This window comes from Piliocolobus tephrosceles, chromosome 21 (assembly GCF_002776525.5).
Source record: "Piliocolobus tephrosceles isolate RC106 chromosome 21, ASM277652v3, whole genome shotgun sequence".
Classification (NCBI taxonomy): domain Eukaryota; kingdom Metazoa; phylum Chordata; class Mammalia; order Primates; family Cercopithecidae; genus Piliocolobus; species Piliocolobus tephrosceles.
The window spans coordinates 22518378-22539343 of record NC_045454.1 but is presented as its reverse complement, the minus strand read 5'-3'; the positions used below and the strand labels follow the sequence as shown (position 1 = coordinate 22539343).

Genomic DNA, 20966 nt, shown 5'->3' with positions numbered 1-20966 from the left:
AAAAGTAGAGGGTAGCCCTTGGTTTCGAGGTGTATCTTTCACCACAGGATGACTGTGTGCCCCAGGACACTTCGCGCATGGTCCTAACTGGCCGGCTCTGGGACAACAGCCCCAGGCGGTTTAGTTTCTTAGGACACCTAGACCGGTTTGCCCGCGGCGCGCCAGGTCCGCGCGGCCGCAGAGACTCCTGGGAAGTGTGGTCTTCCGGTGCCGGCGGTTCGCGGATGATTCTGGGAAATGTCGATCGGCCGTGGGCTGCGCACTGGGTCCGTCCCGCGGTAGCCTCAGGCCCGACGGCGACTCTTAGGTTCAGGGACGATTCTGGGCAGTGTCGTTCCCGGAGGTCAGCGGCCGTTGCCCGCTCACCAGCGACGCGGGGCGTCATTTCCGCAGAGGTGCGGGCTCGGGGCGCCTGCGGGGACGGTGAAGCCCCGCTGAGGACTCCGGCCAGTGTGAGTCCCGGGGGCGGCGGCGGGGCTCAGGCCCTGGGTCTGCCCCGCGGTGTGACCCCGGCCGGTGCCTTGGCTTTTCCTGGCCTTCTTGTCCTCCTGTGTAAACGCGGGGTGATGACGGCGCCAACATCTTGGCGCTGTTGTGAGAGCGAAGTGGGCGCGTGAGCAGACGCCAGCCACAGTTGTCTTTGAGTTATGTCGTCATGAAGCCGGCGCTTTGCAGTTGTGTAACCTTGAACAAATGGGTTCAGTATCTTGGAATTTCAGTTTTGTCATCGTTTAAAAAGAAATCTGGAATAATGTGAATGCAGACCGTGCATAGTAATGAAGATCGAACGAGCTGATAGTTGTTACCGTTGTTTTATGAGGCTTTTATGTACAGAATAATTGATTTTCCCCGCAGGTGGCACCTGGTAAATGGCTAGTCCTTGCGGAGAAACAACCTGTTAGTTCCCAGGGAGAGATTGACGTCCTGGAGAGTGATTACCAGTGTGCCTTTCCATTATGGTGTGTCACAGGTGCCGCAAGATAAACCTGATTTTTCATGACTGCTTTTTCCTGCCCTTCTGTGCCCTCAGGACACTGCCCATCTCTAAGATAAGAACCTGGAAAGAGGACTCTGTTGGCTGTTGGGAAATTGCAGAGTAATGTCTCAGGTAAGTCAGTGTGTCCCCAAATCTTCCTGAAACACTTTATCAGGACTGTGTGTTTGCTGTGCTTCTCCTGCCTGTTCCCACCTAATCAAGTCTATTTAAGGGATTGACTCTATGGTTCCTTTCACTATAGGAAGGATGGAGCCCACAAGGTATTGTCCTCCTCACCCAGTGTTCCTCTTTTCTACAGTTTTCTGCTAGAAGACTTTCTAGTCTTGCCAACGTTTTAAAACTACAATTCACAATGCAACTTTGGAATGTAAGGTTATTTGCTTTATGGTTGTCAAAACTGTACCATGTAGTCTCAAGTGAAGAGATGTTTGCCGTCATCCTTGATTCTCCCTTTGACTTATAACTCTTATTCAGATCCTCTAGTTGGAGCTACGTTACACGCTGTATGCAGAATCTGACCATTAGTTACCCCATCACTACCACCACCACTACCACCCCGGTAGTGCTAGTGATAAAGCCACCTGGACTATTGCGGAATCCTAGCTGGATTCCCTCCATCTGCCCTTAACCCTCATCGGTCTGTTCTTAGTACAGCTGTTATTGTGATCCTACTGTTATATAAATTTCTATCATTCCTCAACCTAAAAGTTTTCAGTGGCTCTGAGTTACTTCTGCAATGACCTATTTGTACAATTAGGCCATTACCTCTCTGATCCCACCTTCCTTCTCTGCTTCCTCATTCCTCATTCCAGCCACTGTCACCAGTTGCTGTGCCATCCACGTGAAATACTCTTCCCCGACATAGGCACAAGCTTGCATTCTTATCTTTGTGTGTTTGCTCCGTAGTTACTTTCTCAGAAAAGCATTCCTGAACGCCTATTTGCAATTGCGGTCATCTTCCCTCACCTAGCACTTCCACTCCTCCATCACTGCTTTGTTGTTTTCCACGGCACGTCTCACTCACTAGCTGATGTACAGTATATTCAGTATACGCACGTGCTCATTGTTTGTCTCTTCCTGGTAGGAGAAATGTCTTTTCTTTTTTGTTGTCTGTTACAGCTTCAGTACCCAGAGTGGTACCTGGCACCAAATAGATGCTTAGTAAGTAATTGTTGAGTGAATAAGATAAGTAATGAAGAACTGATGGGGCAGAATCATGGCATGGAACGTGAAGCTTGCACAGGAGAGAACATAAGTAGCAGATGTACATGTTGGGTGAAGTCTGTTTTCCTGGAGAAATTAGATAATTAGAATTGAAAAACTGGTGTGGTGGTACATGCCTCTTTTTCCAGCTATTCGAGAGGCCGATGAGTTGAGAAAATTTCTTGAACCCTGTGGTATGAGGCTGCATGAGCTATGTTTATGTCACTGCACTCCAGCCGGGTGACAGAGCAAGAAAAAAGTAACAGCTAAAGTGAACTCATGCCAAAATCATTAATTGGTTCATCTTCTAAACACTTACGAAGTACCTGTTAGGAAAAGTTGTAGAGGAATTTTGGTGTACACTGACACACAGGACTTCATGTTCTAATGCAGTATTGTCTAAGAGAACTTTCTGCAGTGGTGGAAGTGTTCTGCATGTGTACTGGTCAGTACGGTAGCCACCAGCCCTGTATGACTATTGAGTCCTTGAACTGTGGCTTAAGCAACTGAGGAACTGTATTTTAAATTTTATTTATTTTATTTTTACATTTTAATCAATTTAAATGTATGTAGCCAAATTGCCTAGTGGCTACTGTATTGAGGATTGCAGCACTGGTAGAAAAGTAAGCATAAGAAGTTAAAATAAGTGCTAGGACAGATATCCTATGTTCTTTTGGGGACAGAGATGAATGAACACCCCAGGCTGCCCAGGCAACTGAAGGGGAAGAAAGAAGCATCCCTGCCTCTAACTTGTAATAACCTGTTCATCATAAAGCTATGATAAATGTTTTTTTGATTTGGGATAAAGGGAATTAACTAACACAGGGCAACTACAATTAACAGGTGAATTTAGGATAAATTATGTGTAGCAAATAGAACTGTCAGGTCTTACTTGATTATTTGGAAAATATATGTATTGGATTGTATCTGGTTGGCTATAAAAAAGATGAGATTTCTTCCTGTCCTTTTAATCTCATTAGTGGGTTGCCTGTGAAGTGCATCACAGTTGATTTAATGCTTATTAGGTAATAAAACTGTGTTCTTTTTTTTCTACATTTGTGGAGAGGATTTTCTGCCAGTGGCAGGAGATTTGAATTTTAATTATTTTCTCAACACCTGGCAAAAGTAAATTCTGCCTTTAAAACCAAAGACCAGTATCACTGGTGAATATGCATGCAAAATATCCAAATAATGTAATACAATACTGAATTAACTGTCAGACCTAAAAAATTACCACAGGCAAGCAATTTGTTTCACAAATCAAAGACAGTAATAATGCTGTATTAAATGGATGTATTTTTTGTACATAATTTAATTTGACTAGCCAATAAACTATTATTGAATATTTAAGCTTCCAAAGTTTTACTATTTTAAGTAATATTGTGAAACGAGTACTATTGAAAGGAATTTCTAAGCACATCTGTGGCATTTCCTTAGAGTATTTTCTTTGAAATGTACCCTTTTATTTTTTTCCCTTTCCTTTCAGGTCCTATTTAAGGACTATCTAAGACAGTGGTCCCCAACCTTTTTTGCACCAGGGATCAGTTTTGTGGAAGACAGTTTTCCCACAGAAGTGGGAGGTGGTGTTTTGGGGATGAAACTGCTCCACCTCAGATCATCAGGCATTAGTTCAATTCACATAAGGGGTGTGAATTGATCCCTTGCACGCGCAATTCACAGTAGCGATTGTGCTCCTATGAGAGTCTAATGCCATAGCTGATCTGACAGGAGGTGGAGCTCAGGTGATAATAGTCGTTTGCCTCCCAATCATCTCCTGCTGTATGGCCCAATTCTTAACAGGCCACAGACACCTGATCTATGACATGAAACCATCCTTCAGTCTTTTCACTCAGGGGTCTCATATTTTAATTATTAAATGTCTGTCAGTACAAAGTTTAAGTATATACCATAAATATATTTTTCTATTTTGTTTATGAATCAGTTATGTGTATGTTTTAGTCCATTGGTGCTGCTGTAACAATACCACAGACTGAGCAATTTATGAACAATAGAAATTGACCTCTCATGGTTTTGTAGCCTGGGAAGTCCAAGATCAAGGGGCAGGCATCCGGCAAGGGCCTTCTTGCTGTGTCCTTTTATGGTGGAAGGGTGAAGAGAAGAGAGAGAACCAAAAAGGGGCCCACATGCATTTATTAAATAAGCCAGTTCTAATGATGATGACATTAATCCATTCATGAGGGCAAAGCCCTCAAGGCATAATCATCTCCTAAGGTCTTACCTCTCAAAACTGTTACAATGGCGATTAAGTTCAATACACGCTTTTTGGGGGTCACAATCAAACCATAACAGTGTATGTCTGTGAGTCTTTAATATAAAGGTTTTTTTTTTTTTTATTTTTGAGACAGAGTCTTGCTCTATTACCCAGGCTGGAGTGCAGTGGCGCAACCTCTGCAGACTCTTGGGTTCAAGCCATTCTCCTGCCTTAGCTCCTAAGTAGTTGGGATTACAGGCGTGAGCCACCACACCTGGCTGCCCATTTTTTGTGAGCCTTAGTGGATCATCCTGAGTATCCCATTTGAGAGACAATCACTTTAGCCTCATTTTTTAAATTACTTACCTAGCACTTAAGCTGTAAAAGATATAACTAAATACTTGACCCTGTGCTGTCAAATGTCAAATACTGATTTTTAAAAATTCGTGTATTTCTGTAACTTTTAGCAAAATTAACTCTACTGAAGCAAAGCTCTTATATTTGTTTCTCACCCTTATTGTATAATAATTCTAATCACATACCTGTCCCCCTTATTGTATAGTAATTCCAACTACATACTGTCCTATTATTACTTAACTGAGATCACATTCCCAATCATTGCCACAATTCCTGAATCTTACTCCATTTCTCCCACAACCAGGCTAATTTTACCCTTTCTTCAGTGACATAAGAGGCCTGGGCTATGCATGAGCCTAAATATATTTGCTATTTCAGGTGACATTTAGTGATGTGGCTATAGACTTCTCTCATGAAGAGTGGGGATGGCTCGATTCTGCTCAGAGGGACTTATACAAGGATGTGATGGTCCAGAATTATGAGAACCTGGTCTCTGTAGGTAAGGATATCACCCCTTCCACTCCAATAGGGGCTCTTTTGCCACTCCGAATTGCTGGAGCTCCTCCTAAATAAATGGCTGAATTTCTGTAGCATGTTCCCAAAGAAATGTGCGGCTCTGTTGTGCCCTGCCTGAAGCTTATCTTTCCATTTCAGTGAACACCCTTCATCCCTTCCTGTGGTCCCTCATGTGATGCCTCTCATAATAGAGGACCACAGCTTAAACAATTCTATATTCCTCCTGTAAGCAGGTCTTTCCATAACTAAGCCATATGTGATCATGTTACTGGAGGATGGAAAAGAGCCCTGGATGGTGGAGAAAAAACCGTCAAAAGGTATGATTCCAGGTGAGTCATGGTGAACGAGACTAAGGAAGATTTTGTTAAAGATGTTTATGGAGAATGTGGAAGCATTTTAGGGATACCATCTTCAAAGATCTCAGATAGAAATGAAAAAATGAGGGATATTTAGCTTAGATTTTCTTTTTTTTTTTTTTTTTTTTTTGAGATGGAGTCTCGCTCTATCACCCAGGCTGGAGTGCAGTGGCCGGATCTCAGCTCACTGCAAGCTCTGTCTCCCGGGTTCACGCCATTCTCCTGCCTCAGCCTCCCGAGTAGCTGGGACTACAGGCGCCCGCCACCTCGCCCGGCTAGTTTTTTGTATTTTTTAGTAGAGACGGGGTTTCACCGTGTTAGCCAGGATGGTCTCGATCTCCTGACCTCATGATCCGCCCGTCTCGGCCTCCCAAAGTGCTGGGATTACAGGCTTGAGCCACCGCGCCCGGCCTTAGCTTAGATTTTCAAAACAATTGTTCCTCTATCCCAAATTATTATCTGTATCACTCATGTCATCTAATCAGGGTTAGAGGTTTTTGCCATCATAATAATTCAATTGTCACTCTGTTCATGACAAAGTAAGGCAAATTATTCTTTCTTAAATCTGCTTAAAGAGAAACATACTGATAATTTTAGGCTAAGAAAAGCTGTCAGTTAGATGGGAAATCACTTTTCTAAAGCTGAGCCTTATAGATGAAATATGAACATATTAGAGGAAAAAAGGAACATACATACAGATGTTTCTAGGAATAATATTTTCTAATGTCCAGTAAATGACATGATTCACACAGTTTCTTCATAACCTCAGAAAGCCTAAATCTTTGTCAGATATAAAGAGCATTTAGATTATTTTGTTCTTACTGAAACTGTTTAGAAATATCAATTCTGTATTTTAAGCGTGTTAATCTGGCAGCAAATTGAGATTAATTGAATGTTGGAGAAAAAGGCTATGAGACAAAATGCAGTCTTTCACACATGAATATAGGCACAAAATGATGGCTTGGAATCCAGAATGCCTTCCACATTTTATTTTGATAATTTCCTTTTTTTCCATACTATTTCATCCATTACATATATTTTTCCCATTTCCGTTGTCACACTCTGTTCCTACTTCTGTGAACTTTGTATTCTCTGCTCCATTTGAGCATTGTTCAGAAATCATTGAAATATTTGAGTTGTCAGAGCTATGTGTTTTGTGGGGGGTTCATTTCTAATCCAGTTCTCCTAATTCCACTGTAGAAGTTACTTTTCAAGAAGTTAAAAAAAAAAAAAAAAAAGCAGTGCTTTACTTTCTTGATGTATTTCAGATTGGGAATCAAGATGGGAAAGCAAGGAATTATCAACAAAGAAGGACATTTATGATGAAGATTCACCCCAAACAGTAATAATAGAAAAAGTTGTAAAACAGAGTTATGAATTTTCAAATTCTAAGAAGAATTTGGAATATATAGAGAAGTTGGAAAAGAAGCATGGAAGTCAGGTAGAGCATTTCAGACCAGCAGCTCTCACCTTTAGAGAAAGCCCCACTCCAGACAGTGTTTACACCTTTCATTCAAAGTCTACTCTTTTTGAAACACAAAAAATTTCTGCTGAAGGGAATTCACACAAATATGATATATTAAAGAAGAACTTACCAAAAAAGTCAGTTATAAAAAATGAGAAAATCAGTGGTGGAAAGAAACTATTGAAGTCTAATAAAAGTGGGGCAGCCTTCAACCAGAGCAAATCTCTTACCCTTCACCAAACTTGTAATAGAGAGAAAATCTATATATGCAGTGAATGTGGGAAAGCCTTTGGCAAACAGTCAATCCTCAATCGCCATTGGAGAATTCATACAGGAGAGAAGCCCTATGAATGTCGTGAATGTGGGAAGGCTTTTAGCCATGGCTCATCCCTTACACGACATCTGATAAGCCATAGTGGAGAGAAACCTTACAAATGTGTTGAATGTGGGAAGGCCTTTAGCCATGTGTCGTCACTTACTAACCATCAGAGCACTCACACTGGAGAGAAACCATACGAATGTATGAACTGTGGAAAGTCTTTTAGTCGTGTGTCCCATCTTATTGAACATCTAAGAATTCATACTCAAGAAAAACTCTATGAGTGTCGCATATGTGGAAAGGCCTTCATTCATAGGTCATCTCTCATTCACCATCAGAAAATCCATACTGGAGAGAAGCCTTATGAATGTAGAGAATGTGGGAAAGCTTTCTGCTGTAGCTCACACCTTACTCGACATCAAAGAATTCACACTATGGAGAAACAATATGAATGCAACAAGTGTCTCAAAGTCTTTAGTAGCCTCTCATTTCTTGTTCAGCATCAGAGTATTCATACTGACGAAAAACCCTTTGAATGTCAGAAATGCAGGAAATCCTTCAACCAGCTTGAATCACTGAATATGCATTTGAGAAATCACATTAGATTGAAACCCTACGAATGCAGTATATGTGGGAAAGCCTTCAGTCATAGGTCATCCCTGCTTCAACATCACAGAATTCATACTGGAGAGAAACCTTACGAATGTATTAAATGTGGGAAAACCTTCAGCTGTAGTTCAAACCTTACTGTACATCAGAGAATTCATACTGGAGAAAAGCCATATAAATGTAATGAGTGTGGGAAAGCTTTTAGCAAAGGCTCAAATCTTACTGCCCATCAAAGAGTACATAATGGAGAGACACTCAATAATGTGGTAAGTGTGGAAAAGCCTTTAGACCATGTGAATCACTATACGTGTGAGAAACCTTACAGAAGAGAAACTATATGAAGCAGTGTTTATCATGGTAGTTTTCATTCCTAGATTCTCCCTTATTTAACATTAGAAAAATTTATACTGGCGAAAGTCTTATGAATGTGGTCACTATAGGAAGACTTTTTAGCAAAGATGTAGGCCTGTTTGTTTGTCAGACATTATACTGTAGGGAAATCATATGAAGACCATACGTGTGGGAAAATCTTTGTCAGTATTAATCCCTTAATTGACATAAGTGTACTCACACTAGGAAAAAACCCTGTACATGTAGCAAATGTGGGAAAGACTATAGGCAATGGGAATCTTTTACAAACACCTATAGGAGAGAAGCTGTATGAATGTAGAAAATTTAGAAATTGAGGGAAGTCTTCAGTTCCAAGTGTATCCCTTATTCTACAGCAGAGAACTCAAAATGGAGAGAAATCTCATTTAAGAGATGTAGCAGAGTGTTCACTAAGAGTGTTTATCTTGCTACACATCAGAAGATTAATGGTAGAACAACCTGAATGATTTAGGAATTATGTGTAAATCTTTGCAGTCATGCTATTTGTAAACTGGATTCTACAGGAGAGCAAATAAATATTATAATAAAATATGCATTTCTTAGAGCAGTAGCTTGCAGTTTCAGTTGAGTTATACTTAGAAATTCTTTTTAGCTAGTGGACATGTGAAGATATTTAGTCACCCAGAGGAGCCAGTAAGTGTTATAATGTTGAAAATTAAAGCTGCAAAAGAAATAAAGTGATGTTAATAAAAGTTTTGCCATCTAATAAAATCATTTTGTATATCATAAACTCTTACTGTGACTATTTCTTGTAAAAAAAAAATTCACTAAGATTAGCCTTAGCATAGCCTTTAGTTGGAGACTAGCAAACCTAGAGAAAAATCACCTGCTCTTTGTACTGAGAATAGCAGTATTTTGATGAGGATTATTCAATTTCCAGTAGGCTTAATTAAATACATTTCAAGAAAATTTACTGAGCATCACTCATATGTATTACACAGGGATGGGATACAGGAATCCAGTAGTTCTGAGCTTAGTGGTATGTCAAAATCACTAGGAGGGTTTGTTAAAGCCCAGATTGCTAAGTCTGAATCTTAGAGTTCCTGTATGAGTTGATTTGAATTTGCATTTTTCATGTGTTTTTAGGTGACACACCATCCAGAAAGCACATTTTGAGAACCATTGTAATAATGAACAAAACAATGTGATCTTTTTCTCACAGGGATGTTATCTGATAAGAAAGATGGATAGCAAGTAAATTCGAAATAATTGTTTACAAGTGAACATACTATAAGAAATCAGAGCAGGCTTAGCTGGATGTGATTTTTGAAATGAATCCTAAATGATGAACACTAATTATGTAATGAGTACTACTCATGTAGCTGTGTGCATCCTTGCTTGTGCCTTTGCATGTGTGTATGTGGTGTACCGGGTGTTATTTTAGGTAAAGTGGACAGTCGAGTTCTGTCATACTTGCTGCAGCTGGACTCCATGTTCCCATGTCTAGTTTCAGATTCTGTGACTTTGAGGTAGTACTGCTGGCAGCATCATTGGTTTCAGCAACCATTATTTCCCTGGGTCATAGTTATGGGAGTTTACCTTGAAGTCACCAGTCCAGAAGTGTTCTCATTACTTTTACAGTCTACTTACCAATTTTGAAAGCACTAATTTACAGCAATATATGCCTTGAAATAGTTAAGAGAGTTTTTGTTCTGTGCACTGAACCTTGACAATTATGGTTTGTAAGGAGGGAGGATGGCTTCAGATATTCTAAGTTCTAGATAAGAAATGGAACAGTCTCACTGGCCCTGTGATTAGAATCCTATTTTGTGATTAAAAAGGTAATACAGATCAATTTGATTTGGAGTGTATGGACACTGATGCAAGTGAAGGGCTGTGATATGGATTATGCTTCAGATTTTGTTCTTTATCTCAGGTGAGAGTAGTAAGGTATGTTTTAAAAAGGAACATTATGTTATATATTATAATTATGGTGTGCAATGAATGATAAGGTTTCTGATTTGCAACAAAATATATCTCCTCTGATATATGTGCTACCTTAACTGAAAGCCAAAGCACAGAGGCATATTCCAATAGCAATTTGCAAGAGAAAGTAGGTTTGGAATGGGGTGGTAAATTTTTACTATTTTGCAGGGATTTTATCTTTGATTTATTTTTAATCATGAAATTTATATTGAAATTCTGTGGAACATTGAAGGATCTTTGGAAGATTTTTAATTAAGGAAGGGCCGGGTGTAGTGGCTCGTGTCTGTACTCCCAGCACTTTGGGAGGCAGAGGCAGGAGGATTGCTTGAGGCCAGGGGTTTGAGACCAGCCTGGGCAACATAGCAAAACTCATTAGTCTGTTAAAAAAAATAAAAAATTACCCAGGTGTAGGCACACACCTGCAGTCCTAGCTATTCAGGAGGCTGAGTGGGGAGGGAATGCTTGAGTACAGGAGTTTTAAGGTCACAGTGAGCTGTCATCACACCACTGCTTTCCAGCCTGAACAGAAGAACACCACCCTGTCTCCAAAGTAAATACAATTAAGGAAGCATGACGTGGTATCAAACAGTTGTAAGTATGGATAGACTGGCTACCACATGTATACTTATGGGATAATGAGAGTAGCTTTCTTTTCTCCCATTCTGTGTCCTTTCTCTGCTCTCCCAAGCAATTGGTACCACAAAGATGAAGTAGTCCTATAATGCCCAGATTTTGTTTCCACTACACGTAGTTTACTGCTACCATGTCACTTTGTTATGAGAGGATTCATCGAAATACCTGTGCTTTGTCATTTAAAAAGCATTAGCATACACGTGATAATGCTTTACATTTGTGGATTTAAAGTGCCTTCACAATACAGAACTAGGAAAAAGAAGGCCATCTTTTTAAATGAAGATGGTTTTAAGAGAGCAATAAGAGACTTACTTTGCTATGATAGAAGGTTTGGCTGATGTCATAATGATGTTATGATGTCACTGACATTGTTTCCTCAGTTATACCTATTAACCATTTCTTGAGCATCCACTGTGGGCCTAATAGATAAGAACACTCCATATCCTTTAAGAACCCCAAGGTGTGTGTATGTGAAGAGCATTAAGCTTTGGAGTCATGTTACCTGGGTTTAAATCCAAGTTGCATGTATACTGGCTTTGTGTGACCTTGGACAAACTATTTCACTGTGTCATGCCTCAGTTTCTCCATCTGTAAAATGGTAAAGCGATCTCACAGCATTATTATGAAGATTAAATGTATTAATTGGTGCAAAGTGTTTACAATAGTGCCTGGCCTCTCAATAGCATTCAGTAAGTATTAGCTATTGATTTCATCATCATCGTCTTCTCATGGTTGCTTCATCATTCTGGTCTCAAATGTCACATCTAATCACTTATCACTCTTATGTGTTTGCTGTTTAACATTTTTAGGGGAGAGCTCTTACAAAACTCCCCGGTTTCCTTCCAACAAATTCTTGAGTATCTGAGCCATTTTGAGGGAGAGAATGTTTCTTGCCCTAAATAATCTGAGGAGAAACAAAGAGACCAGGTAGGAGATGAGATGGGAACCTAGCAGATCTATGGGAAGGAAGGAGGGTGCCCTACAGATTTGGAAAATGGGCCGAGTGAAGGAGGCATCAGGCTTGCACATGAAGGAAAGGGGAGGCTTTACCCAGAGACCAGAGGCCTACAGTTCTTTATCATCATCTCCCACTACAGAGTCCTGTGGGCTGGGTGCCACTGCTCTCACTCTTCCTAAATGGAGGTTACAGCCTGTCATTGAAGGTCACTGATGCCTGGAAAGTCAAACAGTTTCCTTGTTAGCCTTGGGCCAGTCAGATATGATTAGAGCTCAGTTGTTGGTAAACACCTAGAAAGAAGCAAGGCACATATCACTGAGCACTTCCTGGGAACTTAATTTTTTGCTGCTGAGGGGGAGTCAGTCTTTAAAGAAATTGCGATTGTGTTAGAGAAAAAAGCTTTATATGCAGAAGTAATTGATGCAAAAAACAAGACAATGACAAGGCCATATGGCCCAAGAGGTGCAGAGTGTAAGCACTCTGGCATCAAAGATAAATAGGGAAAAATTAAAATGATCATAACACAATATTGTTAATAGCAGCATAAACTGAGCCTTGTGTTTGCACTGTGTGCTGCATTCAGACGATTAAATGTTCTCAGCTCTGGACCCAAATTCCTAAGTGTATTGGGACTGTCACTTGCTTACTCTATAAACTTGGGGAAGTCACTTCATTTCCTGATTTTTCCATCAAAACAAAAATAATTCCCATTTTACCAGGTGGTTGTGACAGTTAAAAGACTTATAAAGCAAGCAACAAAGTGTCTCTACATGGAAGTTTGTTGCCGTGTTTTTCCTGCTTTTAATAATCTTTCCATATACTGTAAGGTAAATGCTGTAATTATGTTCATGCTAGTGAACTGAGCTCAGAGTCACACATCTTAGGAATATAGGCGACATTTGAACATTCAGTAAAAGACCCCACCACATGGCCCTCCTAGGACAGATCTCAGAAACGGGTTTCTTTTGGCAAATATACAGGCTCTCTTGCCTCCTTGAACAAAAAATGTTGCCTTTGGCCATGCTGTTCCTTCTGCCTAGAATGTCCCATACCCCATTTATTACCATGCTTGCCTGCCGAGGGAGGCCTGCCTACCTTGCAAAGCTCACTAGGTGTGTCAAAGATGAACAAAGCTGGACATTAATGATGGTGGTGAGAACAGACTTTAATTGGTAGTAACTATTGCAATGGGGAAAGGAATTTGGCATGAACTGAACCCAGCTTTGATTTGTACAGAGGTGAATGAGTATGTTAAAGGGAGGGTAAGGAAATAGGGAGGGGGTGCACAGTGTTGGGCACTGGGAACACACATCACACATTAGCCATCTCTGATACTCTCATCTAGAATTAAGATGGTTAATATTTCCCCTTTAAGCCTTCCTTGAGGAAAATGGAGGTGAAGGGTAGCAAGGTAGCTTGCACAAGGCCACAGCCCTGAGATAGGGCACAGCATGATCCAATCATGTCTCTGGATTCTGTAGGCCATGCTCTCCTGAGGATCTGCACATGCCACTGTACATGAATGGGGGATATTAAGAAGTTATATAGTTCACACTTCTCCACTACATACCACCGATTGCCAGAAAGAGGAACTTTCTCTTGTAATACTTGATGTAAGTCTAGGACTCCTGGACTGAGAGTTACCCTATCAGCAGGAAGAGAAGCCCTGAAGAATCCCAGGATGCCACGATCCTCCATGTCAGTGTGCCACAGCCATGTGGTTGAGGGTCCAAGAATATGAGACTATTTAACACACCTGTGCTAGGAGGGAGGTGATGGCATCAGTACTTCAGACTCAGCTGAACTCTCTCCCAGGCCCTACAAAGGTGTCTAGATGGGTCCTATCATCCTTACTGGCCTTCCTAGCTTGGTCCCAAAGAGCCACCTGCTCCCCCAGGGTGGTGTGGTCAGACAGGTCATGTGACAAATGAAAGTCCACCATAGCAGTGCCAATAGTGCAACCCATAATAATGCAGGCTGCAGGAAGCACTTCTGTCCTAGGGTCTCATTTGGGCATATGAAGCACATCCTTCTAGGTAATGTAGCTCTTCACATTCTTTGAGGCAATGGCTAAGTAGCACCCAGAAGGTCACTAGGAAGGAGCATCAAAAGACTCTTATGAAGAGAGTGGTACTTCATCTCTTAAAGGTGAGTACCCAGTTTTCCATATTTTACTGTCTGCAACAGATCACATAAATATTTAAAGAGAGATTATTTCAGATACTATGAAATACTACAAAACCAAATAGGTGGAGTATGATTTCAGGGAAAATGACCAAATAGAAAGTGCCACGAATCTGCCCCTGTACCTGAAAAACTATTCTGGCATCTCTCTGAAGTGACAATTTTGGAACTCGAGAGTTTCTTTGAACGCTTGTAATTTCCAGCTTGCCTAATGAATTACAATTTGTGTTGATTGCAGCCATCAGAGTGGTATTGGCTGCACATTCCTCACTCCCAGCTCCATGGCAAGGAGCTTTGTGGATGGGAATGTCATTCTGGTGCAGATTTCTGGAGCCAGGGTGAGCAATAAGCACCTTATCCCACAGGTACTGAGGTTCTGTGTTCTTACTGTGGATTGGTGCTTCTGATCTTGTGGGCTTGCAGGCTAGTCATCATTGTTTCAACCCCCACTGGATGAAGTGGCTTTCACGAGATAGAAGAATTGCACCTATTTTTGTGTGTGTGTTCAAAAACAACTACGTATATGGAAGAATTCAGAAAGCCACTTCACATGCCCAAGGAAAGATACAAGCACTGAAAAGACCTTCAGCTTTCACTTTAGGCTGATCTCTGGCACATAGTTACCCCATAATAACAAAAACAAAGGCAAAAATGCAGCAAATCCAGGGAAAGGTGGGGGGAAATATGATTTCCAGAGTTATCACATGGTAAGATTCAAATGTCCAGTTTTCTACAACAACAACAAAAACCTAAAGGCATGCCAAAAAACAGAAAAGTATGACCCAATTAAAGGAACAAAATGAATGGAGAGAAAACATACTTGAGGAAACCCAGATGTCAGTCTCACTAGAAAAAGACAACTGTCTTAAAGATACTTAAAAAGCTAAAGACATGAACAAAGGAAAAAGATGTATGAGCAAACTAAGGATAGAACTAAAGAGAGAAAATATTTTTTTAAAATGAAAAAAATTCTGGATCAAAATTTACAGTAATGGAAACAAAAATATGAATACAATAAAGGGATTAAAAAGACACGCAATCAGAGGAGAGATTCAGCAAACTTAAAAATAGGAAAATATAAATTATCAATATAAAAAAGAATGAGGAATAGTGAACATAGCTTATTGGAACTTTAACACAACAACAATTTGGGAATCCCTGAAGAGGAAGAGAAACAAAGAGGCAGAGAAAATATTTGAAGACATAATGGCTGAAAAATCTCCAAATTTGATAAAAGACATGAATTTGCAAATCCAGCAAGAGTTCACCATGAATGAACTCTAAGTAGGAGAATTGCAAAGAGACCCACACTGAGACACATAATCAAATGTCGAAAGCCAAAGACAGATAATCTTGAAAATAGGAAGAGAGAAGCAACTTCTCTCATACAGGGGATCCTCAAGACTATTAACCAGTGTCTCATCAGAAACCTTGGAAGCTAGAAGGAAGTGGGTCAATAAACATAAAGGATGAAGAAAAAAGCTGTCAATAGAGAAGTTTATATTCAGCAAAATGTTCTTGAAAAAATTATGTGGAAATTCACATATTTCCAGATAAACAAAAGTGGAAGGAGTTATCACTAGACCTGCTCTGCAAACAAACAAACAAAAAACAGGTAAAGGAAGTCTATCAGGTTGAAATTAAAAGAAGCTAAAATGTACCCAATGACAAAACTCCACGGACATAATCAGTACTGGAGCTGAAATTACAGTTATACTGGGGGATCCCCATTAAATTTAAGCATTGTGCCTCTCCTATAATCTTGAAGCCACTATATATAAAATAGAGAAAAAGTAGGAATGCCTCACTTTAAATGTAGTCTTGGCCGGGCGCGGTGGCTCAAGCCTGTAATCCCAGCACTTTGGGAGGCCGAGACGGGCGGATCACGAGGTCAGGAGATCGAGACCATCCTGGCTAACACTGTGAAACCCCGTCTCTACTAAAAAAATACAAAAACCTAGCCGGGAGAGGTGGTGGGCGCCTGTAGTCCCAGCTACTCCGGAGGCTGAGGCAGGAGAATGGCGTAAACCCGGGAGGCGGAGCTTGCAGTGAGCTGAGATCCGGCCACTGCACTCCAGCCCAGGCCACAGAGCGAGACTCCGTCTCAAAAAAAAAAAAAAAAATGTAGTCTTGCCTATATTTCCCAAGTCATAATACCCATTGCCCTAAAATATCCCATATTGGAGCAAAATGCTCTAACATAAATAATAAATTAAGGTAGGTCTTTTACAAACTGGCTTGATAAAATGGGACCCCATGAATACCCAGTTAAAATAGTTAATCTGGTCCAATATAGGGTACAACAGGGCCTTCAAGGGTTAAAACCTAATTAATAAAAAGGCAGTTACCCCAACTGCTTTTCTATTTGATATCCCCATCTTGCCTGTTAAACCTGGGGGATAAAAAAGGTAAAGTGCCTCATGGTGCATTACTACAACTTTAACAATGTGTTCCCACCAATTAGGGTCCCCATATAAAATAGCTAATATTATTAAAATCACTGATTCTATTAAATCAATAACCAGCTCTTATAGATTTGGAGAGTGTTCTGTTCCAGGCCTATTTCAATAGCCTTTCAACTACAGTTCACCTTCATTTCTGAAGGGACATAATACTCCTGTTTCAGGTTACCTATGGGGTACTTCAGCAGCTGTGCCATCACACACATTCTTTGCAAGATAGATCATAGCTGCATCCATTTTTCTGCAGGAGCACAGGGTGGAAGGCTGGATTGAGGGTGCTTATTTCCCTTGGACTCAATGACCACAGAGACTGTCCTATGGTTCAGGCAGCTACTCATCTGCTATGGCATCCATTTGAGCCTAGACTTCCACAAAGAAAAACGGAAGATCTGTTAAGTGCACTGCACATCGTTCTGGTAACTACTGGTCTCCTTACTGCTGGTTGGGATGATTCACTGGTTTTCAATTCAGAGGTCTAAACTCCCCAAATAAGCCTCAACCAAACACGGCAAATGCTGAGTTGCACATCAACCTGAGAGGGTACCCATTTAAAAAGGACACCCAAATTCCACATCTCAGATGATTTCACCCTTGCCCAGAAGCTCACTGCTGGAGATGACATTGTCCCAGCCCAAGTCTTTGCCATTGTAGATGACTTTACCTCTTGTGCCAGGGACACCTTCACTCCAGATGTGAAAACCTCTGTCCCCGTGGTGCCTATGGAGTGCCTCTCCTAAGGCATGCGTTAAACATGGGATATTTACGCTTTTCTCCCTTGGATGTTAAAGGTTCTACTATGTTTCTGAACTTGCTGTCTGTCTAACCTATGATTCTGGTATATTCCTTGCTCTCTGCCAAAATGTACACCCTACACTTCCATGTCTAACAATAAATCTAGTAGAGGTTACTACTATCTATGCCATTCTAAAAATTAGTGGAAATTATTACTTTCCTCAGGAGGCATCTGCCTCAAATCAGTCAGCCCCTTCTCCCCCTAGAAAGAGTACAGTTTACTCCCCGATGCCTTTTCCTACTCTCACCCTGTATCTCCTACTATGATCACTCTTTCCCCTTGATCACACACAAATACCACTAACCTTTACATATACCTTACTGTCATTTCATACCCTCCAACATTACAACTGCCAAACCTGTCACTGACCTGAATGTGTTTCTAATGCACTTAAAGCACTACCAAGATATTGCTAGTGACCCTAAAGATTTCAGAACTACTGTCTTGGATAATACCATATAAATAAATAAATAAACTCCCAAAGCGCCATTTGCTTAAATCCACCACCTGCCTTCATCCTCACCAGGGATGACTACATGTTATGACCAAGTCAACCTATGGGCTTACTGTTTGTGCCCAGGAGCCAGCCACCAGTGGCCAATTCCCTACCCTGAGGCTTTCACCCTCCTTACAATGATATTATCATGGGTACAGCATACTCTGAATAATGGCATATTTGGGTTTTTTGGTGCCTCGAAATCACAGGCACAGCACCTTGTGTATTTTTCTTTGCCAATCACCCTGCGTGTTTTCCCTGATAAAATCTGGTAAACAGTGGTTACACTGGGGATTGCCATGGTTCAAAGACACAAGGCAAAATGGGCAGTGTTTATCCCTATCTTAATAGGACTTGCCATAGGCACAGGACCCACCACTGCTGACACCAGTACAGCAGCCTTTGTCGAATAAGATCAAATCGTAACTGCCAAGCAGCATCATTAGGTGGCCCTTTCAGATCATATTCAAAGGCTGTACAAAGTACTGTCCTTAATACAACAAGCCTATGAGTCTCTAGCTCAAATGGCAATAGATAACAGGCTGGCTCTTGACTATCAGCCAGGGAAGGAGGAGTTTGTGCCATTCAGGATACCTCCTACCGTATGTACATTAATAACTCTGGACAGGTACAGGCCAACTATGAGGAATAGGTCAAGAGGTAAAGGTTTTTCATGACTTAGCCAAATATTCCAACAGATTACCTTAATCCAAGGGTGCCTGGCCCGTTCTCTTGGCTTTCTTCCACAAAGTGGGATGCCTTGTTACAAACTGGATACCAAACCCTCATCATATGCCCAATAGGACTGTTCTGAACTGTTACTTTTATTAAAGTTTACCTTCAGTGGCTAAGTCATGCTGTCCCGGGCACCTTTAACATCTCTGCAACCCACGTGGCAAGTGTTATCCATCTGATTAGTATTGTAATGATTAGTTCTGATTAGTATTGTAATGATTAGTTCTGATTAGTATTGTAATGATTAGTTCTGATGAGTATTGTTCTGATTAGTATTGAGGCACCACAGGGCAAACTGTAATGCAAATTTTAAAGCACTGTACTTTCCTGCTGCCTTGGTATTCCCACAGGCTGTGAACCCCCAGCCAGCTATACCAGTGTGATTAGGCTGGCCCTGACACAAGTTATGTTGTGCTGTTTGTGTACTCCATCCTGGCTGCCAATAAAGGCACTTCCCCATAGGTCTTCATTCTCTTGGCTCCCTAACAGCTCAGGTGAGCCAGCCTCCTTGATGCTGTCTGTGCCCCCTTGGTTCCCTTGGTGTGCAATGACTGTCTGTCTAGGACCTGTTAGTATAATAAACTTTGTTCTTCAACAGGTCTCTCATGTGTTTCCTCCTTTGCCTACACCTGACTGACAGTCCTATGAGCACACAATTTAAATAGTTCTAACAACACAGGAATCATGCAAAATATTCAATCCAAAGGCAGAAGTGGGGTCGGGGAGAAAATAAAGAGTACAGATTAAACAAAGAGAAAAACCAATAGCAAAATGATAAATTGAAACCCAGCAATCACACTAAATTAAATGAGCTAATTAAAAGACAGATATTTTCAAAGTAGATAAAATGCAAGATCCAATAATGTTTCATACAAGAAAACCATTTTCAATATAATGACAAAAATTATTTAAAACTGAAAGGACATGGTTGGGCATGGTGGCTCATGCCTGTAATTCCAGCACTTTGGGAGGCCAAGACAGGTGGATCACCTGAGGTCGGGAGTTCAAGACCAGCCTGACCAACATGGAGCAACCCTATCTGCTAAAAATACAAAATTAGCTGGGTGTAGTGGTGGGCACCCGTAATCCCAGCTACTTGGGAGGCTGAGGCAGGAGAATCGCTTGAACCCGGGAGTCAGAGGTTGCAGTGAGCTGAGACTGCGCCATCGCACTCCAGCCTGGTGACAGGGCGAGACTAAGTCTCAAAAAATATATATATATAATATATATATAATATACATTTAAAATTATTACATGTAGATAGTATTTGAAGTCTTGGGACTGACTGTAGGTAGAAACAAGAGAAGGCAAGGAAATGTTTTATATTTATATTCATATATAATTATATAAAATTAATATACATAAATATAATGTATAAATATATCATATAGGCTGTGCACAGTGGCTTACACCTGTAATCCCAGCAATTTGGGAGGCCGAGGTGGGCAGATCACGTGAGCTCAGGAGTTCGAGACTAGCCTGACCAACATGGAGAAACCCCATCTCTACTAAAGATACAAAAATTAGCCAGGCGTGGTGGTGCATACCTGTAATCACAGCTACTCAGGAGACCGAGGCAGGAAAATCACTTGAACCCAAGAGGTGGAGGTTGCAGTGAGCCCAGATTGTGTCATTGCACTCCAGCCTGGGCGACAAGGGTTAAACTCCATCTCAAAATAAGTAAATAAATAAATAAAACAAGAAATATATATTTATGTCTAAATATATAATTATAATACATAAATGTGCATATATATACATTTATTATAAATTTATTAATATATGAATTATATTTATTTCTGAGACAAGGTCTGGCTCTGTCACCCAGGCTAGAGTGCAGTGGCACTATCATAGCTCATTGGAGCCTTAAACAGATGGCTCAGGCGATCCTCCCATCTCAGCCTCCTGAGTGGCTAGGATTGCATGCACACACCACCATGCGTAGCTAATTTTAAAACTTTTTGTAGAGACAGGGTCTTCCTTTTTTGCCTAAGCTGGTCTTGAACTCCTGGGCTCAAGTGATCTTCCTGCCTCAGGCTTCCAATGTGTTAGACGTGGGCCACTGCATCTGTTCTAATGCATTTTTTAAATTTGCGAGCTTATATTATTTAATATTTTTAAGCACTGAATGTGTTGAACAACCAGCTTGCAGAATTCCTGAACAATGGATGGTCAGCTGTCATGTCCTGGTTCAAATCGTCGCAGCACACCAAGGCTAGAAACCTTTAAGCTAACTTCCACTTATGTCTCCTGGGGCAGGACAATGTCACTTGGCCAATCCCCACTAAGAGGGACTCTGGAAAGGCAGGAAACTATTCTGTTCTCTCTAATGGAACGTGACCAGGGAGAAGGCAG

At 40.9% G+C, this 20966-nt stretch overlaps 1 protein-coding gene across 10 annotated transcripts; it reads left to right on the top strand.

Moving 5' to 3' along the window:
* The first annotated feature begins 216 nt into the window (after window positions 1-216).
* Window positions 217-9151, top strand: ZNF181 (zinc finger protein 181). 10 transcript variants are annotated; one of them, XM_023197793.2, is made up of 5 exons: window positions 217-266; window positions 1031-1108; window positions 5148-5268; window positions 5516-5614; window positions 6910-9151. In XM_023197793.2, exons 2-5 carry the CDS (start codon window positions 1100-1102, stop codon window positions 8373-8375), a joined length of 1695 nt encoding a protein of 564 aa, XP_023053561.2. In that variant the 5' UTR covers window positions 217-266; window positions 1031-1099; the 3' UTR covers window positions 8376-9151. The 10 variants fall into 10 exon arrangements, with proteins under 10 accessions (XP_023053561.2, XP_023053560.2, XP_023053559.2 ...); XM_023197792.2 differs by having other exon boundaries at window positions 266-395; XM_023197791.2 differs by lacking the exon at window positions 217-266 and adding an exon at window positions 317-452.
* Window positions 9152-20966: the final 11815 nt, after the last annotated feature.